This window comes from Pongo abelii, chromosome 21, assembly GCF_028885655.2.
Source record: "Pongo abelii isolate AG06213 chromosome 21, NHGRI_mPonAbe1-v2.0_pri, whole genome shotgun sequence".
Taxonomy (NCBI): domain Eukaryota; kingdom Metazoa; phylum Chordata; class Mammalia; order Primates; family Hominidae; genus Pongo; species Pongo abelii.
In genome coordinates, this window is record NC_072006.2 from 47,831,561 (window position 1) to 47,846,026 (window position 14,466).

General features: G+C 47.5%; 1 protein-coding gene across 1 annotated transcript in view; it reads left to right on the forward strand.

Moving 5' to 3' along the window:
* The first annotated feature begins 5,479 nt into the window (after window positions 1-5,479).
* The window catches only part of IFT52 (intraflagellar transport 52), a 52,687-nt gene continuing 43,700 nt past the window's right edge, over window positions 5,480-14,466 (forward strand). The window contains exons 1-3 of the mRNA XM_024239061.3: window positions 5,480-5,645; window positions 9,275-9,399; window positions 11,007-11,094. Coding sequence (XP_024094829.1) covers window positions 9,281-9,399; window positions 11,007-11,094 — 207 coding nt within the window. The 5' untranslated portion in view covers window positions 5,480-5,645; window positions 9,275-9,280. The remainder of the gene's footprint in view (window positions 5,646-9,274; window positions 9,400-11,006; window positions 11,095-14,466) is intronic.

The window sequence follows — 14,466 nt, forward strand, 5'->3', positions numbered from 1 at the left end:
CCTCCTGAGTAGCTGGGATTACAGGCACGCGCCACCTCGTCTGGCTAATTTTGTATTTTTAGTAGAGACAGGGTTTCTCCATGTTGGTCAGGCTGGTCTCCAACTCCCGACCTCAGATGATCCGCCCACCTCGGCCTCCCAAAGTGCTGGGATTACAGGCATGAGCCACCGCACCCAGCCAAGATTAGTTATTTCTAAAGATAATTCTGATCGGACAGAACGTGAGCTGTAACACCTCATAAATTCAGAACACTGCATTTGTGGGATGGATTGTGCTTCCTTACTTCAGTGGAAAAGTGATTCGTTTCAGCTGGGCACGGTGGCTCACACCTGTAATCCCAGCACTTTGGGAGGCTGAGGTCAGGAGTTTGTAGATCAGCCCGGCCAGTATGGTGAAACCCTGTCTCTACTAAAAATACAAAAAATTAGCTGAGTGTGGTGGTGCATGCCTGTAGTCCCAGCTACTCAGGAGGCTGAGACACAAGAATCACTTGAACCCAGGAGATGGAGGTTGCAGTGAGCCAAGATCGCACCACTGCACTCCAGTCTGGGCGACAGAGTGTGACTGTCTTATTAATAAATAAATAAATAAATAAATAAATAAACAAACAAGAAAAGTGGTTTGTTTTTTAACAAATGTGCGGTTCCTACTCCTGGGTGGCCTTATTAGCTTTTTTGGTTAGGAGACAAGGGAAGGAACTTTCTTGGATCAGTGTGTGCTGGTGATTTTATTGCCTTTTCCTCTTAATTCAATCCCACTCTTTCCCTTCCTCAAGTCTTGTCCACCCCGCCCCCTGCCCCAGGAATCATGGGGGAGAAGTCTGGGAGACCACGGAAAAAACACCAATGACACTGAGCTATTAGAGATCAAAACTGGGTCAGGAAGAGTTCATGTTAAGCTTTCACATGTGCTAAGAAGGCTGAAAGATACACACTGATTTCCATCTTAATAGTGCCACTTAATTGACAAATGTGGGACAAGATGAGGGAGAGGTCAAAATTCCCCTAACTTCCCAAAGCAAAAAACAAGAGTATAATGATCAGAAACGTAATAGTAGTGTCAGAAGCACACAATCAGCTATGGACGGTGAAACATATAATGGTTCTATCTGTTCTGAGATTGTAAAAGCACAATTATTTTCATCAGGATAAAAAATAAAAATGAAGAAAAATTATGCTGTTGAATGGAACATGCTACAGCCTATGTTTATTGAGCACATTCCAAGTTTTATATGCATTATCTACAATCCTCACTATAAGCCAGCATTTAGAAATTATTAACTTCAGGCTGGGCGCGGTGGCTCATGCCTGTAATCCCAGCACTCTGGGAGGCCAAGACGGGCGATTCACGAGGTCAAGAGTTCAAGACCAGCCTAGCCAAACTGGTGAAACCCCGTCTCTACTAAGAATACAAAAATTAGCCAGGCATGGTGGCGGGTGCCTGTAATCCTAGCTACCTGGGAGACTGAGGCAGGAGAATCGCTTGAACCCAGGAAGCGGAGGTTGCAGTAAGCGGAGATCATGCCATTGCACTCCAGCCTGGGCAACAGAGCAAGTCTCAGTTTTGGCAAAAAAAAAAAAAAGAAAGAAAGAAAGAAATTATTAACTTCACTTTACGGATAGGATACATTTGCTCAGAGATTATGAAAACTGCCCAAGGTCACCCAGCTGGTACAAGTCACAGCGAGGAATTGAACTTGGTGACAACTACTGATTCTAAAAGTGTTACTCTTGCTTTTTTTGGGGGGGGCGGTGGGGGACGGAGTTACGCTCTTGTTGCCCAGGCTGGAGTGCAATGGCGCAACCTCAGCTCACTGCAACCTCTGCCTCCTGGGTTCGAGCGATTCTCCCGCCTCAGTCTCCCAAGCAGCTGGGATTACAGGCGCCCGCCACCACACTCGGCTAATTTTTTGTATTTTTTCTATTTGTATATATATATTTTTTTTGTAGAGACGGGGTTTCACCATGTTGGCCAGGCTGGTCTCGAGCTCTTGACCTCAAGTGATCCACCCACCTTGGCCTCCCAAAGTGCTAGGATTACAGGCGTGGGCCACTGCACCCAGCCAAAACTCTTACTCTTTCTGCAGTCTCTAACAGTGGGAGAAATGCTCTGGGCAGGTGCTGTAACAAACACTGACTGCATATCAGGCAGAAAGATCCCAAGATTTGTCCCAGCCTTCAAATGGGACGGCCTACTCTCTCTTCAGTGAGAATACTTCATTTCCATTATTACCCTAACTGCAAACTGTATTCACCCAATTTTGCACCAAAATACAGCATCCCCAAGAAGAGAACTCTTTTTTTTTTTTTTAAGAGACAGGGTCTCACTCTGTTGCCCAGGCTGGGGTGCAGTGGAGCGATCATGGCTCACTGCAGCCTGAACTCCTGGACTCCGGCGATCTTCCCACCTCAGCCTCCCAAGTAGCTAAGGCTACAGGTGTGTGCCACCATGCCTGGCTAATTTTCTTTTTTTATTTATTATTACTATTATTATTGGAGAGAAAAGGTGTTACTGTTACCCAGGTCCCAAACTCCTGGCCTCAAGTAGTCCTCCCACCTTGGCCTCCCAAAATGCTGGGATTACAGGTATGAGCCACTTCATCTGACCAAAAAGAATTCTCAAATCGCCCTCTTCTCCACTTTCTTTTTCCTTTTTTGAGACAAAGTCTCACTGTGTTGCCTAGGCTAGAGTGCAGTGGCACCATGACGGCTCACTGCAGCCTCAACCTCCTAGAATCAATCAATCCTCCCACCTCAGTCTCCCAAGCAGCTGGGACTACAGGGGCGCGCCACCTCACCCAGCTCATTTTTCGTATTTTTAGTAGATACCGGGTTTCGCCATGTTGCCCAGGCTGGTCTCGAACTCCTGGGCTCAAGAATCCACCTGCCTCGGCCTCCCGAAGTGCTGGGATTACAGGAGAGAGCCGCTGCGCCCGGCCCGTCTTCACTTTTAAAATTTCCAGTGACAGAAGTTGTGGAAAGCCACACGAGTTGTGTGTGTTTTAATATCCTAAACTCGAAGACAAACAAAAATGTAAATAAAAACCGTCAGAGCTCTCTGCAATCTTCAGTTTGGGTCTTCCAGGCTGCTGCAGCGTTGTTCACAGATCCACACGCCTCTAAAGGCAGGCACAGAGCGCTTTCCTGGGTAGTCGGGTGGCCTGTTAGTAGTTGCAGGCTTCTGGTTTCCCACTTTAATGGCGATGGCAGGGCAACCTGTACTGGTGATGCTCTCTGCACAAGCAGTTCTTTCTGCCCGGAACGCCCTTCCCCAGCCTTTGCCTTAATGAATACCACTCTCTCTTCAAAGCTGTGCTCAACAGGGGCACCTTTCTGACCAGCTTAGTCGTCAGACTCCGTAATACAGTTCATAGTTTTCACATTTTTGTAGAATCTATTCAAGTTCTAACTCCCCGCCATGCTCGCCGGCGCTCAAGCCTAGTACCATGGCAAGCGAAGATGCAGAGTTAATAAAACAGAATTGCTCTCCCTCTCCCTCTCCCCCTCCCCTCTTCGGTCTCCCTCTCCTTTTTTCGGTCTCCCTCTGTTGCCGAAGCTGGACTGTGCTGCCGCGATCTCAGCTCGCTGCAACCTCCCTGCCTCGGGCTCCTGTGATTCTCCTGCCTCGGCCTGCCGAGTGCCTGGGATTGCAGGTGCGCGCCGCCACGCCTGACTGGTTTTTGTATTTTTGGTGGAGATGGGGTTTCGCCGTGTTGACCGGGCTGGTCTCCAGCTCCTGGCCTCGAGTGATCTGCCCGCCTCGGCCTCCCGAGGTGCTGGGATTGCAGACGGAGTCTCACTCACTCAATGCTCGATGTTGCCCAGGCTGGAGTGCAGTGGCCTGATCTCGGCTCACTACAACCTCCACCTCCCAGCCGCCTGCCTTGGCGTCCCAAAGTGCTAAGATTAGAACCTCTGCCCTGCCGCCACCCCGTCTAGGAAGTGAGGAGCGTCTCTGCCCGGCTGCCCATTGTCTGGGATGTGAGGAGCGCCTCTGCCCGGCCGCCCCGTCTGGGAGGTGAGGAGCGCCTCTGCCTGGCCGCCACCCCATCTGGGAGGAAGTGAGGAGCGCCTCTGCCCGGCCGCCCAATCTGGGAAGTGAAGCGCGCTTCTACCTGGCCGCCCCGTCTGGGAAGCGAGGAGCGCCTCTGCCCGGCCGCCCCTTCTGGGAAGTGAGGGGCGCCTCTGCCCGGCCGCCCCGTCTGGGAGGTGAGGAGCGCCTCTGCCCGGCTGCCACCCCGTCTGGGAGGAAGTGAGGAGCGCCTCTGCCTGGCTGCCCCGTCTGGGAAGTGAGGAGCGCCTCTGCCTGGCTGCCCCGTCTGGGAAGTGAGGAGCGCCTCTGCCCGGCCGCCACGTCTGGGAGGTGAGGAGCGCCTCTGCCTGGCCACCACCCCGTCTGGGAGGAAGTGAGGAGCGCCTCTGCCCGGCCGCCCAATCTGGGAGGTGAGGAGCGCCTCTGCCCCGCCGCCACCCCGTCTGGGAGAAAGTGAGGAGCGCCTCTGCCTGGCCGCCCCATCTGGGAAGTGAGGAGCGCCTCTGCCCGGCCGCCCCGTCTGGGAGGTGAGGAGCGCCTCTGCCCGCCCGCCCCGTCTGGGAGGTGAGGAGCGCCTCTGCCCAGGCGCCCCGTCTGGGAGGTGAGGAGCGCCTCTGCCCGGCCGCCCCGTCTGGGAGGAGAAATTCTTCTGCCTTGGGATGCTGTTGATCGATGGCCTTGCCCCCAGCCCCGTGCTCTCTGAAACATGTGCTGTGTCAACTCAGGGTTAAATGGATTAAGGGCGGTGCAAGATGTGCTTTGTTAAACAGATGCTTGACGGCAGCATGCTCTTCAAGAGTCATCTCCACTCCCTAATCTCAAGTACCCAGGGACACAAACACTGCGGAAGGCTGCAGGGACCGCTGCCTAGGAAAACCAGAGACCTTTGTTCATGTGTTTATCTGCTGACCTTCTCTCCACTATTATCCTATGACCCTGCCATATCCCCCTCTCCGAGAAACACCCAAGAATGATCAATAAATATTTAATTTAAAAAAAAGAAAGAAAAATAAATAAATAAATAAAAGAATGAAAAAAAAAAACAGAATTATACGGTATTATCATTCTCAACACTAAACCTGCGCACCCTTTTCCGTTAAGTAGTTCCTAATAGTCCGGCCCAGCCTTCCACCCGGCCCCGCCCGCGCCTGGCTCCGCTCTGCGCCTGCGCCTTGGGAATCGAAGCTGGGGCATTCTCCAACCCCCGCCCCCCCACCCAACGCTGGAAGCCTTCACTATTCTCCTCCCTGTGGGTGGAGCGAAGTTTGGGCACTTGGGCCCTCCCGTTGTTATTAGTCTTTAGTTGTAACTGATATTAAAGAACAAAATTAAATGGGTTTATTTTTGGTGAAAAGTTAATTCTCATTATGTTTGGATTTGCCCCTCATGCACCAAATGGTACAGTCCCACATCAGCCAGGCTCCCTACCCCTGTCGCCTGCGACGGAGAGGCGCCTTCCGTGCTGTCGTCATCACGTCGGCCGGAGCTAGCGCTGCGTGCTGGGCTACGCCTCCCGGCGCACCGACGCGCCTCCCCGGTTACTAAGCGGCCTTGGATACCTGGCCGCGGGATGCTGGGCGGCGTCAGGTGACCGGTGGTCGCTGGGCCTCAGGTAAAGGGCTCCAACAGTGGTGGGCCGGCTGGGGCGTTGATGCGGCTTGGGAGCTGGCGAGGGACTCGCCACACTCTTCGAGGCCGCTGGGCCGGTCATAGAACATCCAGGGTCCACCGGGGTGAAGTAAACTGTGGGCGCGGACGTAGCCCGGGGTTCTGGCGCTGCGGCTGGGCGCCCATCTCCACGGCCTCGGGTGGTGCAGGTTTTTAGTTGTTCCGCTGACTATGAAAGAGCATCGGACGAGGAATCGTAAAGTCTTAATCTCTCTTCTGTCGTGGCTGCCACCCCTCGGTATTCATGTGGGAAAATACTGATTTGACTGGTAATGTTATTGAAGAGAAAGCAAGAGAATGGTTTGGCAGCGTTACCCAAATATTTGTTATTTTTATAGTTTTAAAGGCCTTATGCTATTATTAAGGAAATGCATTTCTGGCTAAGTCTGACAGTACAGGAACGCAGACCTGCTACTCTCACCAGAGGCTGAACTAACAGAACAAAAAAAGATAGAGGTATCACAGTGGTGGGATCATGGAGGGGGCAGTTTTTCAACTGGACAAAATGATGTTAAAGTGCTTAAAGAAGAATAAATATGTGAAAGTAACCAGGAAAATTCTGAAATTAATGGTAATAAGGGAGATTAGCGCTCCAGAACCACCAGATATTATAACGTAAAGGTATAGCAATTAAACTAGCATAGAAGATGGGTGCAGCAGTGTGGGCCCGTAGTACTGGCTACTTGGTAGACTGAGGCGGGAGGATCCCTTGAGCCCAGGAGTCAGAGACCAGCATGGGTATCAAAGGGAAACCTGTCTCTGAAAATGAATAAATAAAAAAAGTTTGGAACTCAGCAGGAGCTTACAGGCAGATAAAATATATTAGAACTCAGAATAAGAGCCAGTTATATATAGGGATTTATTATATAGGTAAAGTGGTACTGTATTTCAAATCAGCATTGAAGAGATGAATTGGGGTCAGGCAGCTTTTTTAGCAATTTAGAAAATAATTAAACCAGTCGAGCGAGGTGGCTCACACCTGTAATCCCAGCACTTTGGGAGGCCAAAGCGGGTGGATCACTTGAGGTCAGGAGTTCCAGACCAGCCTGGCCAACCTGGTGAAACACCGTCTCTACTATGGCGCGAGCCTGTAATCCCAGCTACTGGGGAGGCTGAGGCAGGAGAAGTGCTTGAACCTGGGAGGCGGAGGTTGCAGCGAGCCGAGATTGCATCACTGCACTCCAGCCTGGGTGACAGAGCGAGACTATGCCTTGAAAAAGAAGGAAAAAAAAAAAAAGGAATGAAGCCTATTTTGAGCACCACAATAATTTCCAAATGGACTAAAATTTAAATGTTAAAAAATTACATCACGAATTAGCCGGGTGTGTTTGGGCGCCTGTAGTCCCAGCCTCTTGGGAGGCTGAGGCACGAGAATCTCTTGAATCTGGGAGGCAGAGGTTGTGGTGAGCCGAGATCGTGCCACTGCACTCCAGCTTAGGCCACAGAGCAGACTCTGTCTCAAAAAAAAAAAAAATTACATTGTAAAGTACTGAAATAAAGCATTGTTGAATTTATTTCTAATCTTAGAATGACAAAAAACTCTTCTAAATGTTTCATGTCATCCAGGAGCCAGAAAGGAAAAGATTAATACTTTTAACTCTATAAAATTTAAAATCCATATGGCCTGTAAAATTCAACCAAACCAAAAAACTACCAGAAGCCAAATAAGCTTATGAAAATATTTGTTTAATGATCAATTAGAAAATTATGAAACCCGACCGGGTGCAGTGGCTCATGTCAGTAAACCAGCACTTTGGGAGGTTGAGGTAGGAGGATCACTTGAGGTCAGGAGTTCAAGGGCAACATAGCGAGACCTTGCTTCTACAAAAAATTTAAAAATTAGTTGGACACTGGTGCGTGCCTGTAGTCCCAGCTACCCAGGAGGCTGAAGTGGGATGATTGCTTGAGCCCTGGAGGTCAAGGCTACAGTGAGTTGTGATTGCACCACTGCACTCCCAGCCTGGGTCACAGAGTGGGACTTTTGTCTCAAATAATAATAAGAAGAATAAGTTTTTAAAAAGAAAAATGGAAAGAGAAAAATGATCAAGAGTACCTGGACAAGAAAATCAGAAGATATACAAGTGGCAAAAATCTATAGCAAGAGACCACTATCTCACTAACTTCAAAGTAGAAATTAAAACAGTAATGAGGGGGGTTTTTTGGCCCTTTTTTTGGCAAACATGACAAAGACTGGAAATAGGATTGTGTGGAAACAGAAGTGTGTTAGTGGAAGTATAAATGAGTATAATTTTTTGGAGGGCAATTTGGAAATGATTTACTCAGCCATTCAATAGGTAAGAATCTACAAATATGCAAAGTGCAGAAAAACATGTTTAACATTGATGTTTTTAGTATTGTTTTAGAAAATATTTGATAAAAGATGTCAGTCAGTATATGACTGGTTAAATAAATTATGGTAGATCCATAAAATGAATACTGTGCAGCTGTTTTTGTTGTTGTTGTTTAAAGACAGGGTCTTGCTGTGTTCTCCAGGCTGGAGTGCAGAGTGGCGTGATTGCGGCTCACTGCAGCCTCAACCTCTTGGGCTCAAGCAGTCCTCTCACCTCAGCCTCCCAAATAGCTGGGACTACAGATATGTGCCACCACGCCCTGCTGATTTTTTTTGTAGAGATGTGGTTTTATCATGTTATCCAGGCTGGTCTGGAACTGCTGAGCTCAAGCGATCCTCCCACCTCAGCCTCCCAAAGTGCTGGAGTTACAGGCGTGAGCCACTGCACCCAGCCCTATGTAGCTGTTTAAAAGAATATGGTAGATCCATGTGTACTGACAAAGAAACATGTCAAATATACAAGGTTAGGTGAAACAGGTGTTTCAGAATAATGCATATAGTAAGATCCTATTTCATAAAATAAAACTGTAAGTTAATATATGTATAAAAAGAATCTCGAGCTGGGCGCAGTGGCTCACACCTGTAATCCCAGCACTTTGGGAGGCCAAGGCAGGTGGATCAAGAGGTCAGGAGTTTGAGACCAGCCTGACCAACATGGTGAAACCCCGTCTCTACTGAAAATACAAAAATTAGCTGGGCATGGTGACACGTGCCTGTAATCCCGGCAACTCAGGAGGCTGAGGCAGGAGAATCACTTGAACCCGGGAGATGGAGGTTGCAGTGAGCTGAGATCATGCCATTGCACTCCAGCCTGGCAGACAGAGCAAGACTCCGTCTCAAAAAAAAGAAAAATAGAATCTAGAAGACTATACCCCGTGCTTAACAGTAGTTAGCAGTAATGAATCAGGTTGGAAACATGGTCTTGGGACACAAGAGCAGGGTGATGGCAGGGCAGGGCCATAGGTGTAGGCTGTTGGGAGGATCTGGGCAAGAGGCAGAAAGCAAAAGTGGGTAGGGGAGGGCTGGGTTGGTTTTGGTCTTAGGTTTCTGTGCTATGCTTTTGCATTTCACTCTCAACCTTTGAGAATTGTAGGAGTTTCCTAGATAGATTTCAGTTGTATACCCTTTCTTGATAAATTAGTAGTAGAAGGCAACTATTTATTACTTTTAGGGTCTTTGGAATATTGTTTATTGATTTTCTGATCCCATCTTTCTTCCATAAGGTAACCATGGAGAAAGAACTGCGGAGCACCATTCTTTTCAATGCCTACAAAAAGGAGATATTTACCACCAACAATGGCTATAAATCCATGCAGAAAAAACTTCGGAGTAATTGGAAGATTCAGAGGTGACTGACCATGTATATTGTTTTCCCTTCTAAATGATATTTTCCTGCTGATAAAGCTGAGAAGTCTTTATTTTCTTAGGTAACATAGATTGTTTAGGTGCGATAAGCTCAATTTAAAGATTATTCAGAATTAGGTCTGGCGCAGTGGCTCACACCTGTAATCCCAGCACTTTGGGAGGCTGAGGCGGGTGGATCACGAGGTCAGGAGATCAAGACTGGCCGGCACGGTGGCTGACACCTGTAATCCCAGCACTTTGGGAGGCCAGGGAGGGCGGCTCATGAGGTCATGGGTTTGAGACAAGCCTGGACAAGATGGTGAAACCCCATCTCTACTAAAAATTAAAATTAGCCAGGTGTGGTGGTGGGCGCCTGTAATCCCAGCTCCTTGGGAGGCTGAAGCAGAGAATTGCTTGAACATGGGAGGCGGAGGTTGCAGTGAGCTGAGATTGTGCCACTGCACTCCAGCCTGGGCAACAGAGTGAGACTCCGTCTCAAAAAAAAAAAAAAAAAAGATCAAGACCATCCTGGCCAACATGGTGAAACCCTGTCTCTACTAAAAATACAAAAATTAGCTGGGCATGATGGTGCGTGCCTATAGTCCCAGCTACTCGGGAGGCTGAGGCAGGAGAATCGCTTAAACCCAGGAGGCGGAGGTTACAGTAAGCCGAGATTGCGCCACTGCACTCCAGCTTGGTGACAGAGCGAGACTCTGTCTAAAAAAATAAAAAAACATTATTCAGAATTAAATAAATTCTTATTAAAACATCTCTTGGGCAGGACGCGGTGGCTCATGCCTGTAATCCCAGCACTTTGGGAGGCTGAAGCAGGCAGATCACTAGAGGTCAAGAGTTGGAGAATAGCCTGGCCTACATGGCAAAACTTCATCTCTACTGAAAATACAAAAATTAGCCAGACGTGATGGTGCATGCCTATAATCCCAGCTACTAAGAAGGCTGAGGCACAAGAATCCCTTGAACCCAGGAAGTGAATGCCTGCAGTGAGCCGAGATCATGCCACTGCACTCCAGCCTGGGCAACAGAGGGAGACTCTGTCAAAAACAAAAACCAAAAAAAATTTCTTTCGAAATCAGCAATTAGGATATTATTAAAGCAGCATATTATTAAGTTGTCTTCCAAATCACAAGCCAAAAAATTATTCTAATTATACACATATAGCTTTTTAAGATGTTAGAGGCTTTCTTCATATTTTGACTCAGGTCAATAGTAGGGAAAGGAAACATGAGAATTAAATGAGAATAACTTTGACTTTGTGTATGTGTATGTTTTTCTTAATAGGTGAGGATATGTAATCATACAAGCTAATGGTAGGGCTGATTGAATTAGTAGCTGAGGACTTCCTTATGCTTTAGCATGGCTTGATTTGAACACCTTGACTTACTGGAAGTATTTGAACAGAGGCCAGATGACTCTGGGGCAGGCCTGTAGAGGGAATTCTCACTTTGGGAGAGAGACTGGACCAGTTACCTCTAAGTCCCTTTATCTCTGTGCCTCTGTGGCCTCTGCTTCCAAATAGTTTAGAGACTAAAATAATACCTAAATTGGTTTAAATTATGGACCTCATATTTGCTTTTAAAATTGTATTTCTAGCTTAAAAGATGAAATCACATCTGAGAAGTTAAATGGAGTGAAACTGTGGATTACAGCTGGGCCAAGGGAAAAATTTACTGCAGCTGAGGTAAGAAATCCACTAAAGAAGGAATATGGTGAAATGATTAGGAGTCTGGGCTTTGAAATACCAGATTTGAATCCCCCTTCACCACTTACTGTGTGGCCTTAAGGTAGTCACTTCATCTCTCTTTTCATCATGGAGTTGTGATAATTAACTGAGATACTCCGTGTAAAGTACCAAACACATAGTGTGGGCCAATTAAATATTAGCCACACTTTTTTTTTTTTTTTTTGAGACAGAGTCTCGCTCTGTCTCCGAGGCTGGAGTGCAGTGGCGCAATCTTGGCTCACTGCAACCTCCACCTCCCGGGTTCAAACAATTCTCCCTGACTCAGCCTCCTGAGTAGCTGGGACTACAGGTGCCCACCACCACACCCGGCTAATTTTTGTATTTTTAGTGCAGATGGGGTTTCACCATGTTGGCCAGGCTGGTCTCAAACTCCTGACCTTGTGATCTGCCTACCTCAGCCTCCCAAAGTGCTGGGATTACAGGTGTGAGCCACCGAGCCCGGCCACTAGCCACATTTCTTTGCTATATTTTTGCTTTGAAAATAGGAAAATTCCGCCAGGCGTGGTGGCTCAAGCCTGTAATCCCAACACTTTGGGAGGCCAAGGCAGGCGGATCACCTGAGGTCGGGAGTTCAAGACCACCCTGACCAACATGGAGAAAACCTGTCTCTACTAAAAATACAAAATTAGCCAGGCGTGGTGGTGCATTCCTGTAATCCCAGCTACTTGAGAGGCTGCGGCAGGAGAATTGCTTGAACCTGGGAGGCAGAGGTTGCCATGAGCCAAGATCGCGCCATCGCACGCCAGCCTGGGCAACAAGAGCAAAACTCCATCTCAAAAAAAAAAAAAAAAAAAAGAAAGAAAATAGGAATCCATTTAAAATAAAAATGTTTATTATTCTAGTTCATGGAATGGATAAAGAATGATAAATATAAGGCCCAGAATACAAATGACAAGTATTGGTGAGAATGGGAAGTTATTGGAACCCTTCCACACTGATGGTGGGAATGTTAAATGATGCAGTCACCATGAAGAACAGTATGGTAGTTCCTCAAAAATTTAAGCATAAAATTGCCATATGATGGCTGTGTGTGGTGGCCCACGCCTGTAATCCCAGCACTTTGGGAGGCTGAGAAGGGTGGATCACTTGAGGTCAGGAGTTTGAGACTAGCCTGTCCAACATGATGAAACCTCATCTCTACTAAAAATACAAAAATTAGCCGGGCGTGATGGTGTGTGCCTGTAATCCCAACTACTTGGGAGGCTGAGGCAGGAGAATCACTTGAACCTGGGAGGTGGAGTTGCAGTGAGCAGAGATCGGGCCACTGCACTCCAGCCTTGGCAACAGAGCGAGACTCTATTTCAAAAAAAAAAAAAAAACTGCCATATGATCTAGCAATTCCACTTCTGGGTATATGCCCAAAAGAATGGAAAACTGGATCTCAGAGATAGTTACACACCTATCTTCTTAGCAGCGCTATTCACAATAGCCAAAAGGTGGAAACAGCCCAAGTATCCATTGGCAGATGAATAGATATGGTATATACATACAATGGAATATTATTCAATCTTAAATAGGAAGGTAATTCTGATACATGCTACACATGGATGAATCTTGAGGACACTATGCCAAATGAAAATAAGGCAGACACAAAAAGACAAGTACTGTATGATTTCACTTATGCAAGCATGAGGTACGTAGAGTATTTGAATTCGTAGAGATGGAAAATAGAAGGGTGGTGGTTGCCAGGGCCTGGGGGAAGTGGAGAATGGAGCGTTGCTGTTTAATAGGTATAGAGTTTCAGTTTTGCAAGAGGAAAACAGTTCTGCAGATCGGTTGCCTAACAGTGTGAGTATATTTAATACTGCTGAACTAGGCCAGGTGCGGTGGCTCACACCTGTAATCCTAGCACTTTGGGAGGCTGAGGCGGGTGAATCACTTGAGGCCAGGAGTTTGAGACCAGCTTAACCAACATGGTGAAACCTCGTCTGTACTAAAAATACAAAAATTAGCCGGGTGTGGTGGCACACAATTGTACTCCCAGCTACTTGGGAAGTGGAGGCGGGAGAATCGCTTGAACCTGGAAGGCGGAGGTTGCAGTGAGCCGAGATTGCGCCACTGCACTCCAGCCTGACAGAGACCCTGTCTGAAAAGAAAAAACAAACAAAAAACTGCTGAACTATATACTTCAGAATGGTTAAGATGGTAAATTTAAGAAAGATTAGGTGTGTTTTTTCACAGTCAATAAAACAAAAAACCCAGAACATAGAGCCATTTTACAGAGAATGGGAAGTACCTTTGTGCTGAGAGAGAATCTGGGGAGTAGAGTGGTTGAGGCAGGGCAAGGCCAATGTGGTCCTTAGACTGAGGCAGGCCAAGGTCTCCTGCTGTTACTCTGGGTGGTGCCATGGGGAAGAGGTCCACTAGGGAGCATTTCTAGTGCCCTTTGTTTCTCGATTTGATTGCAAGGTGATCTTCCCCGCTGGGAATGGCATGGAGAGAGACATGATTGTTTGATCAGGTTAATTGACGGAAGGAGTAGAAATTACCATTGGGAATGTGGAGGTAACCAGCAACTCCTACCCACTGAGACCCTGAGGGAAATGTACACATAGAGGGCAGCGGCCTGCAGAGCAACACTCTATTGCTTGTTGGGCTTCGGCTCCATCTCCCCATCCACCTAGCGAAGCCAATGAGAGAGTTGGCCTGATGTTTGCCAGGGACCAACCAGCCTCAGGAACACAGGGGCATCCAGAGAGAGGGTCAGAACCTGGTGCCTGGGCCTTTTCCCAAGTGGAGATGGGTGCCAGGCCAAGCCTTAGTTTGGGCTTCCAGGGATGGTAGGCTGATGCATTCAGGAGACACAAGTCCTTCGAGAGGCAAGTTTGATGTAACTTTAGCCTAATAAAACGTCCTCTCCCAGACCAGTCCCTGACACCATGCCTTCTCTTTAGAGTTGGAGCGAGGTGGGAAGAAAAGGGAAAAAAGCTATTAGCTTTTTTCTAGGAATCAGCATTCCTTTGTGTTACAGTTCTTCCAATGGGCTCATGCTTGTGAGATCACTGTTTTCCTTGTCATTGCTGCTGGCCTCCTAGACTGTTACCCCTGGAGAGCTGTGTGATGCCTTTTTCATGTTGACTTCCAGAAACTTCTGTGACAGGACAGACATCATATGTCTGATATTAGATGCTAGTATCAGGCTAGAAACTAGGCTGAACAGTCTTTCCTTATTTCTACCTCAACTACATTGACGCATTACACTAGCTTTGTGGTGGTATTGAGTTACGACCAGGTAACCACGTGGCTGAGACGAGTATTTTCCAACCCTAACAGACCAGCATCCACCTATATTACAGATGCCAACTTTGT